This window comes from Carassius auratus, chromosome 36 (genome assembly GCF_003368295.1).
Source record: "Carassius auratus strain Wakin chromosome 36, ASM336829v1, whole genome shotgun sequence".
In the NCBI taxonomy this organism is placed as follows: Eukaryota; Metazoa; Chordata; class Actinopteri; order Cypriniformes; family Cyprinidae; genus Carassius; species Carassius auratus.
Window position 1 is genome coordinate 1,234,848 of NC_039278.1, and position 23,765 is coordinate 1,258,612.

Consider the following 23,765-nt stretch of genomic DNA (forward strand, 5'->3'; position numbering starts at 1 on the left):
TTTTATCCCCTTCCATGTACATGATTTAGGCTTACATCTGAATTGATACTGAGATCTATATGAAATAACTGTATATTTGACCGTTATTATTGTGCGCATCACTGAGAGCTGAAGAGTCTCTCACACACTTGATGTTTGAAGCCAAGTGCCATCAAATGGGTTTTTTTTTTTTTTTGGCGCACATTGTAATCTGTTTCAGTTGATTTAGGACATTAATGGACGTATTTTTTTAGCTAGTTTGATTGTGGTGAACATTATATTTCAGAAAGGTGAATGAACTCAAGTAGAGGCGTAGGACTTTTAACGCAAGAGAAAACCGACGAGTTCACCAAAAACAGACTATTGTGATCAGCGAGATCATGGTCTGGAATGACCTCAATTACACAGTTTAGAGTACAAATCTGATTTGCTTCATAGAGAAGACTAATATTATTAGGATTCATGTGTAAATCTATAATGAACTCAAGTTTTAAGCCAATTTCAAAAAGTTGAGTCACAAATTAGACATGCAAACACTATAAGATGTAAAGAAACTGATGAATACACATTAGTGACAAATAAAGTGATTTTTCTTTTACTCTAAGACAGAAAGACACTTTCATAGTAATTGTGTGGAATAAATGATGCTTCCATCACTGAATAAACAATGAAGTTGGAGATTATACCTCAATCAGCTGGCAGTAACTATGTTTTTGTCAGTGTCACATGATGAGCCACTGATGTCTCAGAACAAGAACACACACCTGAGCACACCTCAGGTCTGTAACCTCACGAGGACGAGTGTGCTAGTCTCTCCAGTAAAGCCACTGGTCATCAGCTCGTCTCACCTTCAGCTCCGTGTGTGTCTACATGCTATACAACAGTCAAACCAGACAAGCAAGAGACTTGGTCAAAGCACAGCTTTATTGAGGAAGGTGTGAAGTCTCTGGGGTCTGTCCTCATCTATTTGCACGCCTCTCTCTTGGCGATGGTCTTCCTCCCCTTCTTGTTGTGTTTCTTGGCAAAGCGCATGTTCCTCAGGAACTTAGGGTCCACCTGAAACACAACGCATGCATGAATAAACACACACAAACCTGATGAAAGCACAGCCAGTGCTCTGAACACACACTTCTTCCAGTCTCGGTGTTTTCTCTCATAATCAGAGGGAGCTTCGTGCTTTATACTTCTGATATAAAACACAGTTTCAGCTTTAAGATTCTGTCAACTTGATAATAAACTCAAAGTGGAGCAGAGACGATTACCGTATTTTCCACACTATAAGGCGCACCTTCAACGAATGGCCTATTTCAGAACTGTTCTCATATATAGGGCGCACTGGATTATAAAGCGCATAGAACAGAAGATACTGCAGTCAAACGCTTGACTGGGTTTGTGTTATGCATCCACTAGATGGAGCTGTGCTAAAGGGAATCTCAACATTTTGACAGACACTGTCTTTTTTTGAGAAAATGAAAGGCTTTTAAGTGCGCCTTGTAGTGCGGAAAATACGGTTAACGATTATCAGAGTGCTGATCAGATCAAAGTAAACAGCAATTTAGATTGGACTTTAATTTGTAGCCACCAATGTTAGAGAAAATTCTTCGTCAAGTATGATGAATAATAAAGATAACAGGGTTCCTACACATTCTCCAATGACTCGAATTCAGCAGATTTACAGAACATATTGAACATAAATCATTCATACAGCAGTATTTCCAGATTTATATTCGGTATATAGCACAGTCATCTGTGAATATTTATAATTTTTGATGATTTTCTGGCATGCACACAAGAAAGCTTTTCATGCCCTCAATAAACTATTCACATATAGCACTTATGCATTAGATTGCAATTGCAATTCTAGTTTTATATACTATAACCCCTTCCTCTGTGCATCACTGTCATCTTCTCATGAAGAAACGAGAGCACGGATGCACATGAATTAAGATCTATTTGCTCAACACATGGCTTTCCTTGGGAAGCACCTCTGATATCAAGGCCTTATGTCCAATTCATCATCCTCTGTACTGCAGAGAACATGACATGAACGGACCGCTGGCACAATACAGCTGTGTGCACGCTCCAACGTCTGTGTATTCTAGATTTGTGCAACTGTCCTTTTAGAGACTCTGTAATACGGTGCTAAGAATATCCGGAGAAAAAACCTGCATAATGAAAAAATTGCAACTAGAATTCATTCAGTCGTGTTTGAAGGTCATAAAAAAACATACTTTTTGTATGATTTACAAAGAGCTTTGTGTGCTCTCTCCATTTAAAATGAGAGGCAACAACTGCATTTTCAACAAAGAAGCTGCATATATTGAACATGAGCAGCTTTAATCTAAATTAGTTTACATATGACGCAAAAACACAATGGTTTGACTTCAGTTTTGTGAATCCACCGAAACAGCATTCGAGCTGATCGAGACGCAGATCCACTCTCTGCCAGCAGGTGGAGCTTAAAGCGTTTCCCTGGTTACAGCTGTAAACAAAGCAGTGCTGCACTTATGATACAGTGTTTCCCTGGTTACCGCTGTAAACAAAGCAGTGCTGCACTTATGATACAGTGTTTCCTTGGTTACCGCTGTAAACAAAGCAGTGCTGCACTTATGATACAGTGTTTCCTTGGTTACCGCTGTAAACAAAGCAGTGCTGCACTTATGATACAGTGTTTCCCTGGTTACAGCTGTAAACAAAGCAGTGCTGCACTTATGATACAGTGTTTCCCTGGTTACCGCTGTAAACAAAGCAGTGCTGCACTTATGATACAGTGTTTCCTTGGTTACCGCTGTAAACAAAGCAGTGCTGCACTTATGATACAGTGTTTCCTTGGTTACCGCTGTAAACAAAGCAGTGCTGCACTTATGATACAGTGTTTCCTTGGTTACCGCTGTAAACAAAGCAGTGCTGCACTTATGATACAGTGTTTCCCTGGTTACAGCTGTAAACAAAGCAGTGCTGCACTTATGATACAGTGTTTCCCTGGTTACCGCTGTAAACAAAGCAGTGCTGCACTTATGATACAGTGTTTCCCTGGTTACCGCTGTAAACAAAGCAGTGCTGCACTTATGATACAGTGTTTCCCTGGTTACCGCTGTAAACAAAGCAGTGCTGCACTTATGATACAGTGTTTCCCTGGTTACCGCTGTAAACAAAGCAGTGCTGCACTTATGATACAGTGTTTCCCTGGTTACCGCTGTAAACAAAGCAGTGCTGCACTTATGATACAGTGTTTCCCTGGTTACCGTTGTAAATAAAGCAGTGCTGCACTTATGATACAGTGTTTCCCTGGTTACCGCTGTAAATAAAGCAGTGCTGCACTTATGATACAGTGTTTCCTTGGTTACCGCTGTAAACAAAGCAGTGCTGCACTTATGATACAGTGTTTCCTTGGTTACCGCTGTAAATAAAGCAGTGCTGCACTTATGATACAGTGTTTCCTTGGTTACCGCTGTAAACAAAGCAGTGCTGCACTTATGATACAGTGTTTCCTTGGTTACCGCTGTAAACAAAGCAGTGCTGCACTTATGATACAGTGTTTCCTTGGTTACCGCTGTAAACAAAGCAGTGCTGCACTTATGATACAGTGTTTCCTTGGTTACCGCTGTAAATAAAGCAGTGCTGCAGTTATGATACAGTGTTTCCCTGGTTACCGCTGTAAACAAAGCAGTGCTGCACTTATGATACAGTGTTTCCCTGGTTACCGCTGTAAATAAAGCAGTGCTGCATTTATGATACAGTGTTTCCTTGGTTACCGCTGTAAATAAAGCAGTGCTGCACTTATGATACAGTGTTTCCTTGGTTACCGCTGTAAACAAAGCAGTGCTGCACTTATGATACAGTGTTTCCTTGGTTACCGCTGTAAACAAAGCAGTGCTGCACTTATGATACAGTGTTTCCTTGGTTACCGCTGTAAATAAAGCAGTGCTGCAGTTATGATACAGTGTTTCCCTGGTTACCGCTGTAAATAAAGCAGTGCTGCATTTATGATACAGTGTTTCCTTGGTTACCGATCTAAACAAAGAAGCGCAACACTTGTGATACAGTCGCTGCGTCCGAAATCGCATACTTCCATACTATATAGTAGGTGAAAAACAGTATGTGAAGCAAGTAATATGTACGAATTCTTAGTATTCGAAAAACAGTAGGCGAGATGTACCCGGATGACCTACTACTTCTGCCCGAATTCTGTAGCATGCATAGGATAGACACTACTCTATCCCATGAGGCCAGGGGAGAGAACTCGTTGTATTCGGAAATAACGGAAAACCGTGTGACAGATGTTTTGAAGTGTAAGTACCTTATGGATAAACGTTGTTCATCGTGGTTAAAGTGTGCTTGTTTAACATAATTGTGACGATCCAAGGGGCTGTAGTATTTTATTTTGTCCAGTAGGTGTCTCGGGGTAACACTTTTTGTGTCTTAAGGTTAAGTGCTGTGATGCAGGTGTGGAAAATTGATTGTGATTAACCATGCTGCTTATAAGATGCTGGCTTTCTCACCCTCGGGAGGGAAGGAGATTGGGGCTTGGTGTCTGCTGGTCTTGCTGACTTTCTCACGCTCTCCTCCAGTCCAAGGCTTGATGTTGTGTTTTTGTATCTTTATATATTTTTTGTTTTACCTTAATGTAGTTATGTCTGTTTTCTGATTATAATACATTTGTGCAAATTTGATTATGTTGCATGGACTCTCCATTCATATTGCTACTCCTTGAGCCAAGGGGTCATAACATAATCTACGATTGACTTGTTGACGGTTTACAGATTGTAAACTGAGAAGATTTTGTAAATTGAGTGTAAAAAGATGTTTAATCGTTGTTATCGATCAGATGCTGTGCCTTAGCATGTTAACACTGCTTTCTACAGCTCATTAAATGATTTAATGAAATAAAGTTAAGAAAAATAAAGTAATTGAAACGAGTTGATTTACATTTTATTAGTGTTGATATTTTGATTAAAAAAATTGTTGGATAACGTTGCATGGCAAACTATTGTTAAGTGACTTTTGATCATAAATCATCAGTAATGTGTATCCTGTTCTGATGTTAGAGACTGATGAACACACTCTTGTTCTCATCCACCGATGAAGACTTCTTCACTGAAACCATATTATGGAAAACCATAACTATACAGGAAGTATAAATATAATTAGTTATTATATTTATTTATAATTAATTATAATTATAATTTGTAAAGGATTTACAATTTATCTGCGTGCAGCTGACCGACGCCTGATTTGAACTTTTAAATCAAATGATGCAAAAATGCAGACGAAAGTGGTAAGAATAACGAAAAACACCACCGATGTTCGCTCAGTAGATAGGGCTCTTTAAATTTACGTGCTGTTGTGACGACGTATGTCACATGACTATGTCAACATGGCGGATGTAGTACGTACAAATTCCATTCATACTACCCACATTCATACTATATAGAACGTACTGTTCTAACGGTCGAGTTTTACATTCAAATTCAAATGTAGTACCCAGTACGTGATTTGGGACGCATCGAGCACTTATGATACAGTGTTTCCTTGGTTACCGCTGTAAACAAAGCAGCGCTGCGCTTGTGAACTTTAATATGCATTATACAGAGGCACTAGCATCCTAAACTCTTCTAAAGACAGCAAGTTCCCGTCACACATACATTCATATAAACTCATGCCACTAAATGAATCGAAATTTGTTTAGCATCTCACCCTTGTTGAATCATCACACATTTGAATCGATTTTCAACCTACTTAAGGCATAAGAGAAGTTGTGTGTGGTTGGTAAGGTGTGCTAAGTAACATGTTGTTCATCCTCATCGTGTTTTCATTACCAACATCCGTATCATTGCTCTATGAGCGTCTAATCAGGAATCAAGCACTGCTGTTTTCACACTGTATTAGGCTTTTCATCTGATTCTGAGACCAATTCTGACTCGTGTGACTCTTTGAGGCTTCATCATGCATCGCTTGACGTCACTCTGAGAGACTAAATGATGTCTGATATTAGACAATGGCTGATGAATTCTCAGGTTTTACTCACCAGTGTGTGATTTTGAGGTTAAGTGAAAGTTTAACTCAGATATATGTTCACTCACGAACACTGACTAAGCGCTTGAGAGTTTCATGTTATATGTAAACAATTTTCTTGTTGTAGTTTCCTGTCAAAATAACAGCATTGCTTTTGGAATTCTTCAGCATTTAAGAACTGCCTGGTTCTCCAGTAGTGGGTGGAGCTAATGCACAAACACCAATCTCATTGGCTGGCACTCACCTATTATCATCTCTGTTTTGATTTAAGCAAATCAGTTCGAGCAAACGCTCACGATTAATATTCATGAATTCAACAGCTCATTAATCCTTGGTGCATTTTAACTGTTCTTATTAGCAGGATTCATATTATTATCATCATCATCTCATCAGTTGTATTATTGTTAGCTTTTTATCCATTTTTTAAAACAGAAACCCTGAATGACAAAAAAAGAGAAAAACAGTTAGTCCTAAATTCAAGTAAAATGTCTGTGTGAAAATATGCATTCAAACATACATGATTACAAAGTTTTAATTCTAAAGTTCTAGCATTAAACAATACTTGATTATCAATTTATAATGCTTGACTGAATGATGTTAAGAGTGTACTTTCAAATATGTAAAACTTGTGCTATTTACAGTCTCTCACATTTTTGTTAATATTTTGTCATATCTTTTCATGTGACTGAAGAAATGAGACTTTGCTACTATGTAAAGTAGTGAGTGTATAGCTTGTACAACAGTGTAGATCTAAGGTCCCCTTAAAATAACTCAACACACAGCCATTAACATCTAAACCCCTGGCCACAGAAGAGAGTACATCCCTAAGTCAAAATGTCCAAACTGGGCTCAAAGTGTCACTATTTTGTGTGGTCACCATTATTTTCCAGCACTGCCTGAAGTCTCTTGAGCTTCACAGGATTCTACTGGAGTCCTCTTCCACATCACAGAGCTGGTGGATGCTAGAGACCTTGTGCTCAATAGGGTTTAGGTCTGGAGACGTGCTTGGCCAGGCCATCACTTTCACCTCAGCTTGGAGGAGTTAGAATACTGCACTGCCCACACACTGTAACACTACTGAGTCACATGACTCCGGGGAGAGAAAATGGATAAATGGGCCAAATTTGGACAGTTTTACTTAGGGGTGTACTGTTGCGTGTCAAGTTATTTTGAGGGAACAGCAAATTTACACTTATACAGGCTGTACACTCACTACTTGACATTGTAGCAAAGTGTCATTTCTTCAGTGTTGTCACATGAAACGATATAATATTTACAGAAATGTGAGGTGTGTACTCACTTCTGTGGGATACTGTTTATTACTAGCCAATGGCGCTTCAATGGCCAAGGTGTCCACAGAGGGCTGTGAGAGCAGTCAGGTTACAGTGTGAACACAAGAACATCTGATGTGATTTACTCGTGCAGAGAGAGCTGGGATTTAACAGAAACATTGCTGGAATCACACAGTGCATGCAATAGGGCTGTCACTTTTCCTTCGAAAATTGATTGCACAATCGATCGGACCAACCAAAAAAATTCCGAAAATGAAAATAGGGAATCGATTTTGACCAAACTATTAATTTTAACATAATTAAACAATAAAAAATATATAGATGTAATGAAACTCACAAACAAGCAGAAAAAGAAAATAAAGAATACAGAAAGCTAGACAGAAAATACCAGCAATTTTACGCTCCTTTAGGAAAGCGACCTCTTACAGGAGATGCTGAGTTATGAAAAGGAGTCACCATTGCCAGCTGACAGCGACACGCTTCTGTGGTGAAAGATTGGCAGTAATACCCCCACCTTGCGCAGCCTAATTGCCTTGAATTGCCTAAATCATAAATGCAGCCGGGATGAAGCCTGCAGTGATGTTTTTCATTTATGTTATGGCAGCAGTCCCCTCAGCATACATTTTTTTTTCCGAGATGTTGTACTCCTGTTGCTGTTTGTTATTCTGCACGAAACTTCATGCCAATTAGAGCTGAAGATCGACCATCTTACGTGGGCTCGGGCTTGCGCTCCGGTTTGCGAGGTAGACGAGCGGTCATGTGATATGTTTCGATTAGCACGAGAAAGATGTGAAATGTATGTGTAAGGTGTAACGGAGGCTTGCCTCTGGTGATTACGCTTTGGTAGCACCAGCAAATAAAGCAAACTCTGAGGTGTGGAGAAGTTTTGACCGTGTTTATAATGAGAATAATGAGTGAATAATGACGCACCATCAGTGAGCGTAGGAGCGCGCTGAAGACATCTACAGTGGATTCAATCATTTCCTCCACAAAAACATGTAGACCTAGCCTAATCTCTGTGAGTAAAGGTTTTTCAAATGATAACTAAATATTCATTGAGTCTTAAATGCATAATGTGGACAGAGTACATACACTAATGTTGGCATTATTCTTTTATTAAATGTCAGCTGATAGTGGCGAAGCAAATCCTGCGGAGCCTTTATCTTAATTTCGTTATTGCCAAATACCCATCTTAATTTACAATTTATCTTAATTTAATTTTGTTAAAAAAACTTGTTTTTATTGGTGCGTTGGTCTATTTATAGGTTAAATGAGTCTATGTCTATTAAGAGTGCTGAGATGTTACGATGTCACAGAGGACTTATTTTATTTCTTTATTCCAACTTCCAAGTGGCCTAGTATGTGTTAGTTATGAGTAAATTATGTTAAACATGTATAAAAGAGCTGTGTGCGTGCGCACATTTGAATAATGTCGGGCCGTAAACAGGTTCAGGCTTTTAAAAAGCTGTCAATCAAAATGTACTTGTCGGGCTCTGGCCGAAACCTTTCGGGCTCGGGTCCTGTCGGGCAGTGGCGTAGCTTTACGGATTTAACGTAAAGCACTTGAATTCCCCAGTTTCTCCCGAAATACATGAAAGTAAGTGGCTGTTGAACTGGACGAAGAATAGAGTAAACTTTATTGTTCTGCTATGCGTGTCTGATATATGAATAAAACACGTCTGCAAATTACATTTGATTAGATAGTTTTTGCTGCTTCCATAGACATCAGTGTGTATTTTACAAACTACCAATGTATTGTTTTACTAGTGAATATGTATATTTAAATGTATGAAACCTAAAATAAACATTATGTGGTTGAAAACACTGCATATTAATAGTGATATATGACAAGCGCTGAGCGCTCGGCTTGATGGACAGCCGGACACAAGTCATAACCTTACACCTGATGAGGATGTTTCTCCCTCCCCAGGCCCAACATCAAGAGACAGTGTTGTCAGACTGGAAATGTCCAAGTATCATACCAGAAGTTCAAAATGATCGTATTTGGAAGAAAATGATCATACACGAGTCAAAAGAGTTATTTATCTATTCTAAACCAACTACATTTTGACTTGACCTGCAAATCACTAGGAGTATGGTGGGACGAAAGCAGCACGACAAATATTATGCCATAATTTTGCACAGTAATCTGACAATAAACGTGGCACACCCAGATTTTCATATGCACACCCAGAGTCTCTTTTCTGGCTACACTACTGCTGTCGGGCCTAACTTTTAAGGCCCGATTACAGCTCTAACAATAAATAAGAAATATTGCTGACTTGTGCGTTTCCAGCGCTCTCTTTAAGTTCGTCCGATATTTGGCGTTGAAAAAGGAAATGTCTTTTTTTTTTGACGTGGAAAATTGATTTTACAATAGATTCAATGAACACTTATGTCTTAAAACTGTCTTAAAACAAAAGTGACAGTCCTAGCATGCAAGACATTAAACATAAGAGTGATCAGGTTACACAGTGTGTGTGAACTCGTGCTGAGGCTGTGCTGGTCCAGCAGAGACCGAGGTCCTCACAGCACCCGTCTCAGGAGAACTCTTGGGTCATTCTACGGAAATGTCAATTTTTCTGTCCCTAGCCTTTACAGAAATATTACACTTGAAAAACACTTTAGGTTTACAATTTTTTTATATTTTAAAATGAAACAATATGTTATTTGAACAATTACACTTTCTTGAGCCATCAATGTGGCAATATTTGATTTTTATTAATTAATTAGAATTCCAAGCACCACAGAAGTGCTCGTCCCCACAGTCATGTACAGAGGGAAAATGCTTTATTTTGAGGTCAAAAACAGTGTTTTCTTCCATTTGAAATACAACCATGTGTCCATAACTATCAAATATATGATGTAAATTACATTAAAAAACAAAATGATAAATAAATATTATAAAATATATAAAGAAAGTAGTGGTCCCCTGGAGTTGTGTCACTGGTGTTACCGTTTAACAAAAAAGCTCTTATTTTGAAATAACAATCACGCTGATGACATCACTCGACTTCCTTCTTCCAATTTTCTGGAGATCTATGAAAAGAAGCCCATGGTAAGTCCACTGTCTCTTTTCAATTATCAGAAATCTTCTCATTTATCTCATGATTTCATATGAAGCTTTTAGTTGAAGTCACTGGTATGACCTCTTTTATTGTTTGGGCATTGTAAAAAACTAGAATACAAATGGATTAAACTACTTAATTTAGTGAGTACACCATGATTGACATCATGTGGTTTGATACCTTGCAGCAGGCATTTTGTAAAATGCAGTTTTCATGAAAATTGTCACTGGTATTACGGTCACTGGTGTTACCTTCCTTATGGGTAACACCAGTGAAGATCAGTAACACCATTGACTCCCTTTTATAGATAAACTTTGTTCAAAGCTATTCATTTAGTTATTTTGCATAAAATAGCACTAAAATTGTGATTCTAACTTTTCTTTGTCATTGTTAATCCTCCTTTGGTCATGTATTTCTAAATTGAGGGTATGTCTAAACTGAGCGCAACTGAGAAACAGCAACTATACAGAAAGCGTAGGGATGCAGAGCAGAGTATTTGCAGAAAAGGAAACAGAGCTATATCCGTGACATTGACACACAAAAAAGAAAGAGTAAGTGATTTGAGTGAAAGGGAGAAGAGATATGAGCGAAAGGCATGGAGGGCCCGTCAGCAAAGATGCAGGCAAAGAGTCAGAGCAGGAGCATTGACCCCCCCCCCCCCCCCCCCCCCAAATCATCACCAGATAGATCACCCAGCTTTTCAAGGTACAAACTGAACTGTAACAAATACAAAAATAAATGATAAAAGAGATATAAAAGTGCATAGCATTCAGTACCTCCACATACACACTCACGCTCACTCATGCTCACTCTCTCTCTCTCTCTCTCTCTCTCTCTTTCTCTCTCTCTCTCTCTCTCACACACACACTCTCACACACACACACATGTTTGTTTTTGTGTAAAGTGTGTTCATCCCATAGGTGTAATGGTTTTTATTCTGTAGAAACTGTATATTCTATGGCCCTTCACCAACCCTACACCTAACCCTAACCCTCACAGGAAACAAGTTCAAGTTCAAGTTCAAGTTGCTTTATTGGCATGACATTTGAGTTACAGTATTGCCAAAGCATTCAGATACAGAATAAAATATAATTACAATAAAATACAATAAAAATAACAACAACAGATAGTATTTCAAATATTAATAATAGTAATTATATACAATCAAGAATATCAAATAAAACAGTTGAATACAATCAATTACCCCTTTCGTATGGTGTGTATGGTGTATAAATATTTAGCAGCTAGTGTCATTGCCGTCTCATTCTCTCCAAGTATATAGAGTAGTTTCTCTGAGTCATTTAGAGACAAGAATGAAGGATTGAACGCTTCAAACTGTGGGAAGAATGTTTCTCTTGTAGTGCTGTATTTGGGACAGACCAGAAGGAAGTGTTTCTCATCCTCTGTTTGATTCAGCTCACAGTGTTTGCACAGGCGCTCTTCTCTCGGGAGCCAGGATCTTTTATGTCGACCAATCTCTATTTCCAAATCATGATCACCGAGTCGATATTTGGAAAGGATTTGTCTTTCTTTCAATTGCTTGAGTGATAAGTAGTTTGCCAGTTTTGTGTTTCTGTTTAGGGCCGAATAACACTGGAGTTTGGTTTGGAGCTCAAATTCATTTTTTAATTTTTCATCATAATTATACTTCAGATTTTTGTCAATTAGTTTCTGAATGTTGGGGTTGTGATTGGAGTCAGACTCAGTTTGGGTTTCCTTCATCAGTTGAAGCACGAGTGTGTTTAGAGGATGAAACACTGTGGCGAGGAGGGCTTTATATTGAACAGATCGAGTGTCAGATTGAGTCAGGTGATGATAAAACTGAACCGCTCTTTTCTGTATTTCTATGTGTAAGGGGTATAAGCCCAGCTCAGCCCTGCAGGCGATATTAGAAGTGCTTCTGTTTACCCTTAGGATGTTTTTGGCAAATTCCAATTGTGTTCTTTCTATTAAACTTTTGTCCCAGTTTTCAAATTTTAATATTGTTCCCCAAATTTCACTCCCGTACAGTAGGATTGGTTTGATGATTGCGTGATATAATTTAATCCATGTTCTAATTGGTAGTTTTAGTTGGCCAAACCGTGCTTTAATGGCATAAAACGCCCTCCGTGCCTTCTCATTGAGGGCCTTGAGGGCCAGACTGAAGCCCCCTGATGCTGAGATCTGGATGCCCAGGTAAGTGTAGCTACTGCTGTGCTCCAGGACTTCTCCTCCATAACTGAACTGATATCTGCTTCCCTGAGACCTGGCCTTCTTCTGAAACACCATGACCCTGGTTTTGTCCACTCCTCACAGTACTGTTCCAGCAGGGCCAGGCTGTGCTGGAGACCCTCGGCTGTGGGAGACAGCAGAACCAGGTCGTCTGCATACAGCAGGCACTTGACTTCAGAGTGGTGTAGAGCGAGGCCTGGGATGCTGTCGGATGCTGCCAGCTCGTTGATGTAGATGTTAAACAGTGTTGGGCTCAGACTACACCCCTGCCTCACTCCACGACCCTGCTGGAAGAACTCTGTTCTCAGATTCCCAATCTTGACCGCACATTTACTCTTCTTATACATGGATTCTATAATATCCAATGTTTTTCCACCAATGCCAATTTGTAATAATTTGTACAGTAAACCGTCATGCCAAATAGAATCGAAAGCTTTTTTAAAATCAATGAAACATGTAAATATTTTTCTTTGTTTGTCCTTTAGATTTTTGTTAATTAGAGTGTGGAGAGAATAGATGTGGTCAGATGTACATTGTTTTGGTAAAAAGCCAATTTGTGATTTATTTAGGATGTTGTGTCTTGTGAGGAATGTCACTATGCGGCTGTTTATTATATTACAGAAGAGCTTAGCTAGACTACTGCCCACACAGATGCCACGGTAATTACTGGGATCCAGTTTATCTCCGTTCTTATATATGGGTGTGATCAGTCCTTCAGACCAGGCCTCAGGGAAGTCACCAGACCATAAGATCAGATTGAATAATTTAGCCAGGGCTTGAGTTATGGAAGGACTGCTGAGTTTGAGCATCTCATTACTGATGTTGTCCTGTCCACATGCCTTCTTTAATTTGAGCTGTTTAATGTGTTCTGATATTTCTGATGTTGTTATAATCATGTCCAGTGGATTTTGGTAATTTTTGATGGTTTTCTTTAGATCGTCTAGTTTTCTCTGTGTTTTAATTTGGGGCTGGTTGAGGTCTGCTTCTAGTGTTTGGTAAAGAGTTTTAAAGTAAGAGCTCCAGACTGTGCCGCTCTGGAGGAATGGGTCTGATTTGGGGCTTTCAAATTTTTTAAAGAGATTCCAGAAATTGTTTTGGTCTATTGATTGATCGATTTCATCAATTTTAGCTTCATAATATTGATCTCTTTTGTTACAAATGAGTTTTTTATAATTTTTTAAGCAGCTGGAGTAGGCGAGGCGTAGCGTCTGATTGGCCGGATCTTTATGCTTTTTGTTAGCAAGTCGTCGAAGGTCTTTTCTGAGACATTTGCAATCATTATCAAACCACATATTCTTTTTAGTTTTTGGTTTGTTTATTCTATGTTTGTTTGGTTGTTTAATGTTAGATATAGTGGCCAAAGTTTGAAATATGTAATTAAGTTTGGATGTTGCTGAGTTTATTCCATTAGTATCTGGAGTGAAATCTGAGGACAAAAAGTCATCCAGTATTTTTAGTATTACAGAGCTGCTCATGTTTTCTTTGAATTGTTCAGCGTTAGATTGGTTCCAGTTGAGTTTTGGTTTTAAGGGGAAGAGTTTTTCATGTTTGAGGGGAGATCTGACCCTGTCACAGGACTGTTTCAGGTAAAGGACTGTTTGACAGTGGTCAGAAATGGGAAGTTGAGGTCTGACTGTAAAGGCGTTAATAACATTTGGGTCAATGTCTGTAATTGAGTAATCAACTACACTGGCTCCTAATGTGGAGCAATAGGTGAATCTACCAAAAGAATCACCCCTGGTTCTGCCATTTATGATAAACAGCCCTAGACTTTTACAAAGCTTTAACATCTGCTTCCCATTTATGTTGATGACATTGTCATAACTGGTTCTCGGAGTAATGACTGGTGTTGACTGAGATACAATGTCCCCAAAAATGTGAGTATTATCTGTGGTGTTTACATAATCAATTTCTCTCCCAGTCCTTGCGTTTAGGTCACCACATACAAGAACACTTCCTTTGGCCTGAAAGTGCAGGACGTCTCTTTGCAGCTGGAGAAAGCTCTCTTCTTGGTAGTAGGGAGAATCATGAGGAGGAATATAGAGATTACTCTGTGACAGGATAGATTTGATTTCAAGACAAATCAGGGATTTTTCAGTTTTGACTGTTTTAATCAGGTGATTTAGATGATCTTTGTGCCATATAACTATGCCACCTGAATCACGACCAAATTTAATTTGGGAGTTTTTTAGAGAGGGCACAGTGATTTCTCTGTATCCTCTTGGACAGTGCAAGCTCTCATTACTCCGACACCATGTCTCATGAAATATTACAATGTCTATGTCTTTTATATTATAAAGTAAGTCTTGGTCTACAGTCTTGTTCCCGAAAGTTGAAGAATGTAAACCCTGTATATTCCAACAGCTAATTTTAAATGATTTCATAGATAGATATAGAGAAGTGTGTGTGTATTACTCTTGTACGTTATTTGACCAGTTTGGAGCAGATGACGTTGAGCAGGTGTCTTATCTGATTGAGTTCGGCGGCTGCAGGGTTCTGTGGCTGTTGGGTTGCTGCAGCGTAGCTCTGATGCTGTGATGGCGGTCCAGGGGTCGAGTCCTGTCTGGTTCTTGGACGAGGCTGGATGTTTCTGTGTAGTTGGGAGCTGTTCTTGCTGTGCAGATTTCTGCTGTTTGTTCTTCCAAGTGCTGTGCTTTTCAGCACTCCTGCGAAAAGTTGTACTCCTTTCTTGTTGAGGTGTATGTAGTCATACATGTGATGGGGCCGGATGTCTTTATGGTGTGCCAGGTGAACATTAGGAATGAGTGCACAGGTTCTGGAAAGCTCTACGTTGTTTCCGTGGATCACGTGAAAGGGCACATCAGTCCGTGGCAGTAACGTGGACAGAGTTATCTGAGCTTCTGGGAAGCGTTCTGAGGCTCTGATGGCCAGCTCTCGGAGCACAGGAGCCACGTTGCCCTTCGCTGCTCCTAGATCGTTTGTCCCTGTGTGGATTATGATGTGCTTGTACGTTTCGTTCAGATTTTTATCAGATAAGATCTGAAGAGCCTTGCTAGTGTTCGGGCACCACATTTTCTGTGCTTTCATTTTTGGAAACAAGAGTTTCTGGTTGATGTATTTCCCGTTGGAGTCGATGAGAAGAAGGGCTTCTGCTGGGCTGGAGTTGTGAGGAGCTGATGAAGACTGAGGCTCGTCCACTGCAGATGATTGCTGACCGTCCAGACCGGTCAAGTGTTTAGCATCGGATCCTTTGGGAGATAAATCATGAAGCAGTTGTTCCTTCATGTTGTTTATAAGTTCATCTTTCTTTCGAAGTTCAGATTTCAAGACAGACAGTTCTTCCTGCATTTCTGTTTTGATTTCTGTGATTTGTCTTCTGAAAGTTCCTTTGAGTTCCTTCAGCTCTTCTCTGGCTTGGTGAAGTTCCTTTGACATCTGCTCTTTGTTTCTCAGCAGATATTCTGTCTCTTGTTTTAAATTCATCATGTCCTTTGTAAGCTGCTCCAAGTCGCTGTTGTCTTTCAAATTGGACATGATTAATTCTCTTAGATCCACCATATCGATTTCCAGAAGTGAAAATTTCTCCTTCATTTTTGACATGGGAGATTGAGTTAAGGCTGTAGCAGTTGTCGTCTTCTGTGTGTCTTTTACGGGAGAAGAGTTTGTGTTCATATCTATATGGTCTTGTACGAGACTTGTATTAAGACATGTCTGCTGTTTAATTTGTAAAAAGTCAGCTGAAAATGCTAGGAGGGCAGGCTCTGAGCCTTGGATCATGACAGTGCCGTTGTGGTATAAGTTAAGAGATAAAACTCTTGATTCTTCATTTCCTTCAGCATCTTCCAATACCAGGATCTGTCTGCCTTTGCAGATGCCTCTCTTTGTGGTGAAGGTGAAGTGTTGGCAGAAAGCAGTATGCCATGAGGAGCTGTTCTCGGTGTAGAAGAGCAGGTTGAGTCAGCAAACAGTGTTTCAGGACTGTCCTTGATCTGTTTCTGTCTGTGGAGCTGTCTAGAATGCTCTGAGCTCTTCTGAGGGTACACAAAGGGGCGGGGCCTATGTGCTGCAGCGGCCATTGCTGATTCTAGAATGTAAACAAATAACTGAAAAAACTGTCTCTTTGTTTGTTTTTGAGAGTTTTTCTGTGAACTATATACAAATATTGATCAAAATGTCCGCTATTTTAAAATACTGATCCAAATATGTGCACAAACAGTACAAGAAGATCAGAAAAAAAAAAAAACATTCAAAATATTCTTCCTGGAGTAAATCTTACTGATTGTTTCAAAAAAGTGTCTTTCCTTACTTTCAATGGCTCTTGGTTATTTGTTGCTGCTTGATGTGTGCTCTTCTCCTCTGTTTCTCCTCTGTTTCTGTGAGGTTTAGTCTGTGAGTATCTTCAGACAGCTCTCGGTCTGGAAGTGTCTCAGTTTGAGAGATGTGGCAGTGTTGTGGCCCTTTGAGTTGCTCTCATCTGATTGTCTTCTGTTGTTGTTGTTGTTGTTGTTGTTTCTTGGTTAATTTAAACTCTCCTTGTGAATAATATAGATTGTAGGAGGTTTCCTTGTTTAAAATTTGTCAGAACTGAATGTCTGTCTTATTTTAAAATAATATTAAAAGTTAAATGATCAGGAGCTCATCTTGTTGCTGCTGCTACTCAACGGAACTTTTTGACTCTCTTTGAAACTTTGTGCATTTTTACTTTCTCAAAAAAACTCATTCTGTATGATTTATATGCATTTTGAAAAATAGGGGCATGGGTTATGTCCTCATAAGACACCCTCTCCTTGTAATACCTGTGTCATACCCATGTCATTATACAGAGTTGTGTCCTGATATGACACAGAAACAAGAGCACTCTCTCTCGCTCACTCTCACACACACACACACACACTCTCTCTCACTCACTCGACAACGTAGGAGAGATGCACAAAGGAAACAAAGGGAAATAGAGAAACTGAAAGACAAGATCATCGGTTAGAAACGAAGATATGAAATGGTGAAGAAATGAAGTTAAAATGATAAGTTAAAATGTTGTCTATAATATTTTTCTAACTCTGATTTCAGTTCTTATGAAATGAGTCATTTGTATATGTTATGTATGTCACTGGTGATTTGTTGTGTCACTGGTGTTACTGTTTTTTTTTTTTTTCACATTAAATAAAATCTGTCATATGTGGCATAATGATCATTTTAAATTCATAGAATTCTGCTGCACTTAAGAGTTAAGCTTTAAATGATTGTATTATTGCTTGTTTAAAACCTTTTTTTCAAATATTTTCATTGTTATAGCAAATACATGGTTGTGCAATTGAACTAACATCATTCAGTCACACTTTTAACAAACCCGATTAAAATAAATAAAACATAATCACCGTATTAGTTAGATCATCATAAATTTTCTGTACCTCTGACTGCATGTGCTGAAAAAAAAATTAAAAAAAAATTCATAACACCTTTAATATCGCTAAAGAAGTAAGGTAACACCAGTGACAAAAAAATGGTGTATGCGGTCTTTAAATACATGCACACAAAAAATAAAAAATCATTAAGCTGTAATTTATGTGTACTCATAAAGTCAAAGGGTAATCTAATAATGTGGTCTAAGTTTAAATGTTAGAAAAAGAAATCAATTTTAAGAGATCTTGCCATACCAAATGTGGACGTTTCTGTAGAATGACCCTCTTACCCCTTTGAGGGACTCGTAGCGATGAGACCTGGGCTTCTTGATGCCGTTCCTGTGCCACTTTCGAGCTGCAGACACACAAACACACAGCGTTCAGTGGAGCACAGAAACACACACACACACACACAGCGGTCGGTGGAGCGCGCACACACACACATAAACATTGGTCAGTGGAGCACGGTCTCTTACACTGGTTGTGTGTGGTGTGGTTCTTAGACTTGGCCATCCTGATCTCCGTCTGCGGACACAAACACAACACACACATCAGAACACGTTACAGACAGCAGCTAGCGGCTAACAGCTAGCTCCACAGCGCTTGTGTTTAACCCTCTCCATCAGAACCTGCTCAATGCCGCTCGCGCCGCGCGCTCACAGTCTCTCAACACTGCACTGAGCTCAGATCTCAGTAATAAATGAGTAATAACACAAATCTACACTCTCACAGGATTCACTCAGATGCTGTCGAGTGTCGAGAAACTCAGTACCTGCTACACGGAGCGCACCACAAACGGAATAGAGAGAGAGCGAGTGGGGGTACTGGGGGGAAAGAGTCCACTTCGCCGGAAGTGACGTGAGACAGAACGTGACGCTTCACAATATGTAAACAAACAACAATATATCAAATGCGTCCAGATATTTACGGATGGGTCAGAAATCCAGACAGATTGTGTATATTTCGTATTTTAAATGAACGTTTAGCTAATCATGCGCCTGTACTCCCTACATTACTACTTTTTTAGTTATATATTATTATTTTATACAATTATTATACAAGAAGCCTCTAGCACTAGCTTGTTCTATTATTTTCATATTCTATATTTTTTAGTTGTTTGTTTATTTATTTATTTAATTAATTATATGATTTAAAAATCCTTTCTCTGTGTTAAGCTAACTGAGACTTGTTATAGCACTTGTGTATCATCGCTCTTTTTTTTCAATTACTTCAGTTCTCCTTATTTGTTAGTCGCTTTGGATAAAAGTGTCTGCTAAATGTCTAAGAAAGAAATGTGGAAACAGAAGAAGAACATATGAATCACTGTGGATCAGAAACAGATGAGCATTTATCAATATATTGTGAAGCGCATAGAAGTGAAAGAGATATAGGATGTCATTACAGTTAAAACTATATTTCAGAATGCACATCAACAGTGCAGGTGTAATTAGCAGATAGCTTCATCCTCCGTCCTGTAGGGGGCGGAAACGAACAGTGGCCTGTTTGCCAACCGCCAGTAAATACAGAAGAAGAAGAAGATGTAAACAAACACAGTTTTAGAAACCAAAGTATTTGGTTTCGCTTTTAATTCCTCACACATGGCAACTGGGAAACATTTTATAAGTTTCGCCGTACTAGTGTAAAACACAACTGCAGAAACGATTCTTGCTAGCGCTAATGTGTTAATGTATTATGATTTCACAGCAAGTGTAGTGACTGTGAAAGCGGTGTCCAGCAGGCGTCAGTGTAAACACACAGAACACAGACAGAAGCAGCGCTGTGTCTCAATCTCACTCGCTGCTATTATTAGTGCCCTCCTCCTCGCCTTCTAATGATACGCAGGGACTTCAATGGTCTAAATTAAGAGCCACAAAATCCCTCTTTCTGACAGACTCTTAGAGGAGCGTGCTTTTACATCAGTCCTGTGGTTCTAAAGTGAACCGGAAGATCCTGTCATGACATTTACGAGCATAAAACTTTTTTTTTATTATTATTTTTTTTTTTATGAAACACGAATTTGATGACTTGTTTACTATCTGTAACATGCATTTAGAACATATATAGACTACAGCACCTCTGTCCCTTCTCTCTTTTACATAACAGGTCTGCTGAGAGACAGGCCAGCGTCACATGGTCTATATGCACACACACACACACACACACACACACACTCACTGCTCTTTCATCTATACACTGACACAAACATCCCACAATCCTCCAGATTTCACTCCATGCATAAGACAGTGGAATAATATTACCATCTCTCACTTATCTGCTGAGTTAACCCAGAAACCACTGCTGGGTTTGGCTATAAATGAAAGCCTGAGTTGTTTCAAAGTGGTCAGATATTTTGAAGTTAATGCATGTTTAGAGTTAGTCATTGTGTTCTGGGTGTAAGCATTATTAACTCTCAGTCGTTTTGTCTTTTTCAGATTTTTATTACTAATGATTTTTGGGGAAAAAAAGTAAATCTACTTTAAATATAAAGCTAAAATCACTGTACGGGTGAAACACTGAGTCATTCATTCAACAGATTTGTTCAAAGGGCTGATTCAGAAACAAAACACTGTTGTGTTGCTCAGAAACACAGTTCTGCTGTGGCTTGTCTGAAACTATTTTCATTGACGAAACAGCAAAAACAGGAACTGTTGTGTCTAAAAAGTCACTTAACTTATTTATTGAACTGTTTGTGTTTATCAAATCAATGTCACATTTGCGATTTGTGATTGGAGATAAAAAAAACCTCTACTCTTCAAGTGATATTAACTAAAGCAGATGATATAAATAAAGATATAAAAAAGGATGTTTTTGTCCCTTGAATTTTGGGGGAATTCATTAAGTATTCATTTCGTACGTGCAATAATCATAGAACGTAATTATCAAATATTGGTTGAACAATGTTGTCTTTTGGAAGTTGCATCCAGAATCTATTAGTTTGTTTGAAGGAGCGTGAATGTAGTCGTCTGTGTTTACTGCTGCTGAATAACAAAGCAAACGTCCACAGCAGCGCTCGAGTCTGTCTACACATCTGTCTTCTGTTAGAGAGATGAAACTGCGAGCTGGCTCATGTTACAGAATGTCGCTAGATGGGGTCTGAGCTGTGGTTTGGGAAAGCGAGTCCTCCGAGGCAGAAGCAGTGGTTAGCTCTGGACATTGGGTTGACATTACAGCACAGGCCTATTCTGTAATCAGTGCCTTAAGCTTCCTCTTTCTTCTGAAATGAAAGCCTTGTTTAAAGCAGCACCGCAGCGGTGCGCCTGCATTTAGCTCCCGCCTGCTGCGGCCGCATGCATGCCAGGACAGTTCTACCACAGACACGCATCCAGCGTGCAGCAGAGGCTAGAGGGGCTGATCAGACTCTTGGCCGCATGTTTAGTTCCCTCTCAAGTCCTTGACATTCTCCTGCCTCTGACCCACATGTAGCACGCCAGACGTGTTTCGTGTGCCAGGCGCTGAGTGTTAGACGACTGTTCCATGGCATAGCAGCCCGTGTCCAGCTCAGGCCCGATTCTGTTTGACTGGGGGGCCAATCACAATGCATGGGGAGTGGTGGTGATTGGACAAGAGACGGGATGAATGAAGACAGCTGATTCGACTGAGCGCCAGCTGTCGGGAGCCGGGGATCCTCTGAAAGAAACGCCTGTATGGCATATAGATCCACAGCACTGAGTGACCTAGTTAAGCCTCTAGTTAAGCCACTGATTGCATTCCACTCTGTGATTGTGTAAGAAGTGATATGGGATGTTCCTGTATTGTGACACCAGTAGAAACATACTTTACTGCTGTCGTGCCTCTTCAGAGACAAAAGCAGCAGACGTGGCCATGGGAGACAATCAAGTCAGTACAATCAGCAGAGAAATTAAGTTATGTAAGGTGCGGCAGATGACTCACGCTCGTTGTCACACACAAGCACGTACACACCCACGCACACATGCACAGGCGTAATATTTTTAACCCAGTTTTATTGAGCAATCCATGCACCACTCCCAGCCACAACCTGCTCTTCCTCTGATAAGAACGCGGCTGTTCGGACCGAACGACTGCTATACACTGTGTGCTGAGTTTTCACAGCGGTGTGGATCAATATTCCTCAGTCTGAGCCCAGTGTGATGATGTGTTTGCACATAACCCAACTGAAAGATGACAGCTGTATTGAAGTCGTTGTGGTTAATTACTCCCGTTGTTGCCGGTGCAATGCCTTCACTGATTGGCTGGCAGTTCATCCTACAAACACAGAGATAACAGCGTGGGTGAGACTGTGAGACGGGCTCAGACTGGTTAGTCCTCTTCTTCCGCCAGTTGACTGAAGAAAGTTGAGTGGTGTTTGTTCACACAAAAGACATCATCAGGACTTTGTGGATGGTTGCCAGGGTTTTGTTATGTGGTTGCTAGGGTGTTCTGTGTGGATGTTATGTATTTTCTTTGTGTCTGGTGTTCAAACTAGTGCATCTGTTCACTTAAATACCAGCACACTCTTCTCAACAATACACATGATTTAAGTAATTCAAACACAAAACCAAAATACCTGAACTACTATTTAAGCTTCTTCTGACTCTGCCCACTTCAAATTTTACAACAATAACTAGAGTTTTGGACATTTGCTAAAACATTCAGGGCCCTATCATACACCCGGCTCAATGCTAGTTTCAGTCCGGCGCTGTTCGCATTTTTCCATCCAGCGCCATGTCGTTTAATTAGCAAATTGTGGTGGTGCTCATTTGTGGCGGAAGAAGAGGACAAACCATTTGCGCTCATTTGTGCGCCCATGAGTGTGCTGGTCTAAAAAAGAGTTGTGTTTAGGCGCATTGCTGGCAAATTGCTATTTTAAGGAGCTGAAAACAGACTGCACAATAGACCAACTCAAACCTGGTCTAAAGTCTGCCGCAATGTTTTTTCTTTGTTATTTAAAGAGTGTGTTAGTATAGGCGGCTCCACAACACACATACACACTGCTTATTAAACACAGGGATGAACAGCAGCACACAAACATGACAAATATTAATAATTAAAGGATTTAAATACATAAGATTTTTTTGTAGGCTAATTATATATATGTATATATATGTGCCTACATGTCATAATGGATAGTCATCGCATGTATCAGAATTAGGCTCTACACACGAGTAGCTCAGTTTCATCTCGGAGATTTGTTCTGTCTTTGCGCTTGCCAAATCCTGCCGTGTAAATAGCAAATCCGTCATGGCACGAGCGCAACTGGCTCTTAAAGTGAATGGACCGTTTTCCGTCGTTAAAATAGTTAAAGTGGATTTGGACACGCCCTGAGTGCACCTGCACCGTGCGCTTTACACTTTGCGTTTAGATCATTAAAATAGGGCCCTCAGTGTTTAAAAACACTAACAATATGCTAAAACATTTTTAGAAAAGATTAAAACATGCTAAAAAGTGCTAAATCATCCATTGTGTCTAAAACATGTTAGAATTGTGCTAGACGTAGGCTACTAGCACAGTTTAGAAAGTGTTAACGACATGTTAGCAAGATGTTAAAAATTCAGTGTCTACAACATGCTAGCAATATGATAAAATATTTGTTTTAATAATTACATGTAAAAAAAATGCTAGCAACAAGCTAAAACAGTCACTGTCTAAAACATGTTATTATTGTTCTAAAAGTATTAGCAAAGTTTAAAAGAAAACAACATGTAAGCCAGTCCCTCCAGAAAAACGCGATAATGCGATCGCCTGATGTAATGCATAATCAGCCAAAGGCCGCATATTTATGCGGGGTCTAATTTTTTCAAATATTCTGCTCTTTTGCCGCATAAATTGCCGATTTCAGAAAGCAAAATATGCGCAGCTAGCATGATTTCATAATCCTTGTA

The 23,765-nt window shown here is 39.6% G+C and overlaps 2 protein-coding genes across 3 annotated transcripts; both read right to left on the bottom strand.

Moving 5' to 3' along the window:
• Window positions 1–882: 882 nt before the first annotated feature.
• On the bottom strand, window positions 883–18,787 carry LOC113054919 (60S ribosomal protein L29-like). 2 transcript variants are annotated; one of them, XM_026220720.1, is made up of 4 exons: window positions 18,698–18,787; window positions 18,402–18,450; window positions 18,216–18,280; window positions 883–1,035 (listed from the first exon to the last, which is right to left on the bottom strand). In XM_026220720.1, exons 2-4 carry the CDS (start codon window positions 18,436–18,438, stop codon window positions 943–945), a joined length of 195 nt encoding a protein of 64 aa, XP_026076505.1. In that variant the 5' UTR covers window positions 18,439–18,450; window positions 18,698–18,787; the 3' UTR covers window positions 883–942. The 2 variants fall into 2 exon arrangements, with proteins under 2 accessions (XP_026076505.1, XP_026076506.1); XM_026220721.1 differs by having other exon boundaries at window positions 18,656–18,737.
• On the bottom strand, window positions 12,945–17,309 carry LOC113054918 (uncharacterized). Its single transcript, XM_026220719.1, has 2 exons — window positions 16,833–17,309; window positions 12,945–16,610 (listed from the first exon to the last, which is right to left on the bottom strand). The coding sequence occupies exon 2, from the start codon at window positions 16,301–16,303 to the stop codon at window positions 14,990–14,992; it is 1,314 nt and encodes a 437-aa protein (XP_026076504.1). The 5' UTR covers window positions 16,304–16,610; window positions 16,833–17,309; the 3' UTR covers window positions 12,945–14,989.
• Window positions 18,788–23,765: the final 4,978 nt, after the last annotated feature.

Bases quoted from the DNA above. Each gene is read 5' to 3' on its own strand.
- LOC113054918 (XM_026220719.1), bottom strand. From the start codon at position 16,303: ATGATCCAAGGCTCAGAGCCTGCCCTCCTAGCATTTTCAGCTGACTTT.
- LOC113054919 (XM_026220720.1), bottom strand. From the start codon at position 18,438: ATGGCCAAGTCTAAGAACCACACCACACACAACCAGT. The intron at 18,281-18,401 runs GTAAGAGACCGT...GTGTGTCTGCAG, and splicing joins CCACACCACACACAACCAGT to CTCGAAAGTGGCACAGGAAC. The intron at 1,036-18,215 runs GTAAGAGGGTCA...GTTGTGTTTCAG, and splicing joins GCTACGAGTCCCTCAAAGGG to GTGGACCCTAAGTTCCTGAG.